This window comes from Loa loa, assembly GCF_000183805.2.
Source record: "Loa loa unplaced genomic scaffold supercont3.10, whole genome shotgun sequence".
Classification (NCBI taxonomy): Eukaryota; Metazoa; Nematoda; class Chromadorea; order Rhabditida; family Onchocercidae; genus Loa; species Loa loa.
Window position 1 is genome coordinate 508,922 of NW_018108190.1, and position 7,394 is coordinate 516,315.

The window sequence follows — 7,394 nt, forward strand, 5'->3', positions numbered from 1 at the left end:
TCCATCTATATTACGGATATGAAACGGAATTCCAAAACAGACCGGGAAATTCGAGAACAAATTGGCATAAATCAGCTGAGTGAGTAACTAAGTATGAACCTGGAATCGAAAAAATTAAACAATGAAGAAACTTACTACTGTTCGGCCTCTTCTCTACAAGCTTCCAAAAGACCAATATTCAAGCGCGCATCTTTAGCTTGCTCTCGCATCCTTTGCCACACAATCTAAAAAACAGCCACCACTCAGAGAAGTTCTATAGTGCATTCTAAATCACTTACTTTTTGGCATTTTGATGACAAAGAACGCACGATCTTCATATTTTTCAAACATTCCAGCACCCTATCACCTTCTTCTGCATGACAATATTTGTCTATGTCTGCGCGACAATGATGCTGAAAAGACTTTCTAATTTGAATAAAGTGAAAGGTACACAAAGGTGTGAATGGTTCAAATTAAATTAAAGCAACAGTAAAATAACTGTTAAAAATATTTGTGACAAAAACATAAATTTCACCTGAAGCTCATCATCGAATTGATTATCCATTGCTTCGATTTTCTCCCGTGTAAAAACAACTGCTTTACACTCTAACCCTGCAAAGCTGTCCAAATACTGTTACATGACAGTCAGCGATGATGGCAAAATTTATCCATTCCATTAACATATTCTACCTTTGCAAAGCATTTAAATACCATGAAAAAGTAAATACTGGATTTTCTGAATTTTTTATGCCTTTTGCTAATGATGACCAGTAATCTGAGAACCACATTTTTCAATTATGTTTTGTTGTCCGGTGCTCTGTAGAAATACGTTACCGCAAAATTCAGGAGAAAAACTTCGCACTACCTTGGAAAAAAGTAACCAAAAAAGTGCATGAGATATAAAAACGTCAAACTAAATTATTTTTCATAATACAGAAGTCCATACAATTATGGTTTCATTTACAATGACCAGCATTAGAGAGCCTTACCTAGTTCATCATATTTTGAACGTAGACATTCAACCACATCTTCAAAATATTTTTCTTGTCGGCAACCTAATCGATCCAATTCTTGGCTACATTTCTTCATCAACGTAGGATCAGCATCCAACATATGTGACTTATCTTCGAACTGCAAGCACATTAGTAATTACTGCTACTTTCAAAATCTGAGGAGAAACAATGAAACCATGCAAACATCCACTTGCCATGCATCGTAATAACAAAAACAGAATAAGACATTGAATAAAAACAGCTAAGGAGATAAACATCCCAGTTCTCATAAGTTTTTTCCATTGATTATTTAATGAAGCGTGAGTGTACAAAACTGTTTCTTTACAAATGTGAGATAAAATTTTAAGATTGAATTGTAATCAAAAAGTAGATTCATGAATTAAAAAAGACTGAACCATTAGAAAGATTAAACGGTGTAACTCTTCTTAGAAAATATGTGTAACCTACAGAGTCGTTAACAGTGTTACGGGCACCATGCAGATTTGCTAAGTGATATAAGATCCAACCAAATTTTGCCCTCCAAACATTTAAATTCTATTATTTTTGAACCTTTATAGAAGGAACACTTGGGATTAAACGTGTAAATAAAAATTGAAAAAACCTAAACAAGTGCATGATTCACTGCCCGCTTTCTGAAATATTGAAGGTACAAAGCACAAAGCAACAAAACACCAATAATGAGCCTTTACAAATTAATGAAATCTGAAAGTTCATCAGAAAAATTGCAGTGAACGCATAAGAACCAGTAAAAGTTAAAATCAAAAACACTCACATTCACCTGTTCTTGATGAAGATATGCAGCCTTCAAATATTTTTTACAATCTTTTTCCAGGTCATCTGGTGTTCCCAGCACTTTGTGTTCAAACATAACTGTTGACAAACAACGAATTATGTCTGCCCTAAAGAATTTATCGGAAATGGAACAATCAACGAGCTAATATTGATTCTGTGCTTTACATTGCATACTTTTCCATTGAAGCTACCATCGTTTAATAAAGAATGATATCGTTTGTAAATGTAAATCTCATTTTAAATCTCATTACATTGTTTACTTCAGAGCAGCGGAAAATCTCCCATATCTACAGCGCTAGATGTATTCCTCAATACTGGAATAATCAACAAAAAACGAATAATGGAATTCATAATTTGATATATATTGCTTCAGCATGGTGCATACTTAAATTCGAAAGGATGAACTTTAAACTACTTGAAAATCAAATTCAAAATGTGCATCAAAAATTGAGAAAATTAAAGTATTTTTATTTTGTGCATAGGATCTGGAAACCTTTACTACAATTAAAGAAGTTTATGAAAAAAAGAATTACTTGTCGGTGCTAACTTCCGTGCAATATTTCTTGATGTCATTCGAACAATACTGTGCAAAACGCTCATCGAATTTGAAGTCGCGCAAAGTAATAAGCTCAAAATGATTAACATATGAACGACATTTGGAAGTCATTTCTGGCCGGCCTTTGTTATCCAACAAACATTCCAATACATCGCCATGATCAATCTCTTCATTAATGTATTGCTGAAATACGAAACTTATTTGAATAAAGAGTACCACCACTTACACTGCAGTGAATTCAAAAAAGATGAGTAGTTTGATTTGAGCGTAACAGGATTTAGTCTCCACAGATTAGGAAAAAATTTGTCGGATTAGAAAATATGATCCGGATGTGTTTAACGTCCACAGTTGAATGTCTGCCCAGACATGTAGCCCTTACTAAGCTTCATTATACATAGAACTCAGTGCCCAACTACTCCGACGACGAACAACAGAAAGAACATTAAAAAAGTCGACAATCTTCTTTATTCGTAAATGAAACCTGGCAATATTTCGAAATGACAGGTCTGCAAGCTTTTGTAAGCGCTTGATTCAGAGCAGTATCTTTAGCCATCATTTTCGTATAATCGCTTACAGCTGCGGAACATTCACCATACTTTTTTTGAACTTATCTAGCTGGAAATATTCTTGCAAACACCTCATTTCCTGAAGAGAGTAGGATGTTACTTCGGACCTTTCATTCCTTTTGGAAGTTTGTAAATTAATAAAATTATTTAAACAATAACTTAAAATCGGTTATGACCATCAAGGCAAAGAAGACTGCCTAGCTGTGCAAAAATTCTGCTGGTTGTAAGATAATTCCAAGCCAGAAAAAGACAAACATCATTGCTACTAATCCTACTATTTGAAGTTGTCGCATTCAATGGAACCGTTAATTAGACTGACAATGATGATAAAGATATCGAACTATTCCAACAATTTTTGCTGTATATCTTTACAATGCTTTTGTTATCAGCAACCTGCACTTTTAATGACTACAAAATCCGTATAATATATCCTAGTAGGCCTAATTTAAGTCCACTTTTACCTCACCTTTATCACCTTTACCACAAACTATTAGATTCTTTTCAAAAAAAGATTTCTAAGATGCATACCTGTGTGGGTTTCACATCGGTAGAACAGAACTCTGACAAAGCCTCTCGACAATAAGATTCGATATCTGGCATCAAATTTACACGCACTGCACGAGTACGCAACGCACGACGCACATTTGTGGCACATTCCGGCTTGAGCTACAGAAGGAAAAGTTTACATTTAAAAGCAATAGAGAAGTAGTTCAAAGCTTTATATAAGGCATGGATAATAAACTGGCTAGAGCAAAGAAAGCAGAAAAGCAGAAAATTTGCCGGATTCTGATCGTTGTAGGCTGCACGATAGAGACATGCAAGTACGATTGGTCCAGGATCTGGTCCTTGTTGAATCGGTTGCTGATGCCAGTTAGCATTAGCAGAGCATCTTAAAAACGATTCAAAAAATTATAAATCAAAGCGAAAGCCGCTTCTTGCTCTATAATAAGTATCGAAAAAATGGGAAATGGCATTGTAGTTCAAAACTGCGCAACATAAATATTAAATGTTACTTGGAAACAGCATCTTCATGGCATGCTAAATAAAGTTGCGGATCGAGTTGCCAATCACGAGAGATAAAGTACTGCACTTCTAAAAGCCGTTGCTCACATTCTTTTGGCATGTCAATATCCATATGTTTCATCAAACAGTTCAAAGTGTTCGCTTCCGATTGAGCATCCATTGCACATGGACCTGGGTATAACCATTAGGCACAATGGAACGATTTAAGAGTTATACTAGAACAAATACTATATCTACTTAACAAAATCTCGAATTTCATTAAAAAACGAAAAACACTGCAAATGTAAGTATTCCTGCCATTTCTTGCAAATCCCGTCTGGACAGAAGATGATCAGAAACAACAGCAATAGCTAAAATTAACAGTTAAAGCAACAGCTAAAGTTTGCAATTTCGATAATTCTGACTTCGAAAAGTATCGCCTGCGATCATTTTCTGCGTTTGGTCAAGAATATAATAACATTTTGTCATTTTTATAATAACATTTTGTCGCTGAAAGATGCGTTGAAGTTGGGCACATATTGACAAACTTACCATCAATTAATCTTTTGCAGCTGGCATACAAAACTTCATCCACTTTGTAATTCGAACCAACATCGACGACCTGCCAATAAACAAATTAGATCATGAAGAAATTACTGTAGACTAACAAATAAATAAATAAATCTTTGTTTTTGGATCACTAACTAGTGTCAGTGATCCTAAAAACAAAGATCTGTTAAGCATTTATTTTGATCACATTGAAAACTAAGAGTATAGAGGGTTAACAAATAGCTAACAAAAAAAAGTAACCTTCATAACAGTTTGCAAAGCTTGCATGCATTGCGGACCAAGTCTCTGGTTTTCATTACGTTCTTGTGCATGACTCAATAAACAGTGCATAGTTCGACCTTCCGCCTCAATATCACCCTTTTCACTGCAGAACATATCGATTTCCTGTACAAGTGGATGATTATTAATGTGAGGCTTTCAAAGAGTGCAGTTGTTGTGAGGGTTGAAACAAATAATTTGGAAAGTTTACCGCAGATTGAAGTTTTGAAATCAATTTTAAAATATCTCCAAAAAAGCAAGGCGAAAAAAACTTCATAACTTACTCTGCCACAGGTTAAAACAACTTCTGGACTTAATCGAAATTCACTCAACATCATTTTACGATGTGAAACCATTTCATGTTGACATTTTTTGGATACTTTGCCCGGATTTGCATGTGCCGCATTTTCCAGACACAGAAGCACCCAACTTAAATGAAAATTTGGAGAGCCCGAAAATAATGCCGACGGAGCACAACTGAACTCTTTCAGTTCTATTGCACAACCACTGAGCAATGGATGTGATAATCGATAGTTTTGCCCCATCATGTTAGCTCGTTCAGCCAAAAGCTTTGAACACTGTAACAAAGCATTTCTACTACAGTATCAGTTATAAGCTAACTCAATGGTATGAACGAGAAGAAACATAAGTTGCTAAACGATAAAATATCTGATGGAGTGATAAAACAAGTACATCCCCAATTAATTTGGTATACAAACAGCGTTAAATTTAACTAATATCAGTATAAAAATGATACAAAAATTTCCGATCATTTACTAATTAATATCAAGTTTTTTATCTCTTCTTGAAAAACAATTAAAGAAACATACTTCTGGCTCCATCATTGGATCTGTCCGATGAGTAAGCAAACATTCGAGTACTTTTCCCTGTCCTGATTGGACAGTTTTGCAAAATTTCTTAAAAAATTGTTTTACAGAATGAACTTAAACAATGTAATAAGGTATAAGCTGAAGTGGAATGAATGAAAGTATGCAAAGACTGAAACAGCTCATATCACCTCTCGATCTTCCCGACAAGCAAAATAAAGCGGCCTATCGAGGTGGAAATCTTCCGTTTGTAATTCAGCTATTCGCATGATTTCGTGCTGACACGCTTCGTCAACTACTGGCGTTGCCCCAGGATCTTTTTGCGGTGCTCGATAGATTTTGCTTATCAAACATTCCAATGTATGCCCTGCAAACCAATAATTTAATATCTCGTGAATAAACCAAAATAGCGATGATCTTTTAACGACAACTATTGGCATATAAAATATTCTTCGATAAAATTGAATAATAGTTACGAAAAGAAAAGCATACCTTGGGAATGTGGAACTCGAGCTTTAGCATGGGCAGATGGTGGAGTTAATGTCCCACATTGAAGTCGCTGGATTGTACTTTTACATACCGCCACAAATGGACCAACAACACGAAAGTCAGAGAATGCAAGTCTGGCAGAACGATCTAAACTGACAGCAGAAATCAGTGGTCTCTATTTTTTTCGAGACGTATCCAAAGTAAGACATTTTATTCCCATCATTTCCAATGCAAAAAATTAAGGACTTCGCACTACAAGTGAATTGAGAAACCTTTATATTCAGAAGTTAGAGTAACAAGGAGATTCGGATGTAAAGTATTCATTACAAGTAATGAAAGTTCTAGAAGTAAAAATCGATAATTGGAAGTAGAAAAATTTCTGCAAGCCAGTAGAAAAAAGATCGAACTTGCCTAAAAATTTGAAACAACTCGACTCTTTCGGTAAATTTAATATGAAACTCATGAAACATGAGAGTGAATATCCTGGTTCTGTTACTTCTGCACACTGAGCTAAGTTTGAATTAACTACCATTTCGTCTTTGCAATAAAGTTTCGACGCTTGCCGAAATTGATCATCTTGAGTCAAATTTACCTGAAGTTTCAATTTGACTTGAGTTGCAATAAAAATTTAATGACTGAGTAATGTTTTCCCACCATATATCACTCCTGGATAACAACTCTAGAGCCTATCTGATGACTAAACTTACCTTGAAATCCCAAACCAAATGTTCACATGCAGCAGTAAGCACTTCCGTCTCGCTTAATTTAACGTCTTGAAGACATTCCAATACCGACATATCACTTTTCAATTCCACTCCAGGACGAAAGCAATATTTATGTACATCTTCCTTACATTCTTCATAATCTATCAGATGTTTCCTATATGTATCGAGCCCTTGCTGCTGATCACTAGGTGGATTCAGCCTATGAAATCAAATTAACCTTTAGGATTTCATCAAACATATATGCAAATACTTACCTGTAGAATTTACAATCGTTTGATACAGGATTTTTTTAAAAATCTGATAACGTTTGACATAAGTCATGTGAGCAGTCCTGCAGCAGAATGAATGAAACCCTCCGTTTTAGTAAGATAGAAAGGGACTTACTAAATAAGGTATCAGGGATTCAACCCGCACAGGCAATAAATCACAGCTTCAAACACTGATTCAAATACTACAGCTTTGGGAAATGCAACTTCCGACAAAACAACAGCTGGAAAGAGAAATTGAAGGAAGCCAAGGTATGAACGTACAATTGTTGTTGTTGTGCCTGAGTAGCAGTTTGCAGTTGTACTGGTGCATGTGGTCGTACATGTTGAGGTGAAAGTACTAAAAGCATG

At 35.3% G+C, this 7,394-nt stretch overlaps 2 protein-coding genes across 2 annotated transcripts in view; both read right to left on the reverse strand.

The window, feature by feature from the left end:
• The window catches only part of LOAG_16622 (cysteine rich repeat family protein), a gene marked incomplete at both ends in the record, with an annotated part of 4,782 nt that extends 1,889 nt beyond the window's left edge, over positions 1–2,893 (reverse strand). The window contains 7 exons of the mRNA XM_020449273.1: positions 136–224; positions 279–392; positions 515–591; positions 969–1,110; positions 1,765–1,891; positions 2,318–2,523; positions 2,822–2,893. Of these exons, the coding sequence (XP_020307243.1) occupies positions 136–224; positions 279–392; positions 515–591; positions 969–1,110; positions 1,765–1,891; positions 2,318–2,523; positions 2,822–2,893 (827 nt within the window). The remainder of the gene's footprint in view (positions 1–135; positions 225–278; positions 393–514; positions 592–968; positions 1,111–1,764; positions 1,892–2,317; positions 2,524–2,821) is intronic.
• A 17-nt stretch (positions 2,894–2,910) lies between these two features.
• Positions 2,911–7,394, reverse strand: part of LOAG_16623 (cysteine rich repeat family protein) — a gene marked incomplete at both ends in the record, with an annotated part of 5,771 nt that continues 1,287 nt past the window's right edge. The window contains 12 exons of the mRNA XM_020449274.1: positions 2,911–2,985; positions 3,435–3,572; positions 3,687–3,795; positions 3,920–4,100; positions 4,461–4,530; positions 4,719–4,862; positions 5,021–5,314; positions 5,567–5,653; positions 5,755–5,930; positions 6,056–6,199; positions 6,464–6,644; positions 6,760–6,976. Of these exons, the coding sequence (XP_020307244.1) occupies positions 2,911–2,985; positions 3,435–3,572; positions 3,687–3,795; positions 3,920–4,100; positions 4,461–4,530; positions 4,719–4,862; positions 5,021–5,314; positions 5,567–5,653; positions 5,755–5,930; positions 6,056–6,199; positions 6,464–6,644; positions 6,760–6,976 (1,816 nt within the window). The remainder of the gene's footprint in view (positions 2,986–3,434; positions 3,573–3,686; positions 3,796–3,919; positions 4,101–4,460; positions 4,531–4,718; positions 4,863–5,020; positions 5,315–5,566; positions 5,654–5,754; positions 5,931–6,055; positions 6,200–6,463; positions 6,645–6,759; positions 6,977–7,394) is intronic.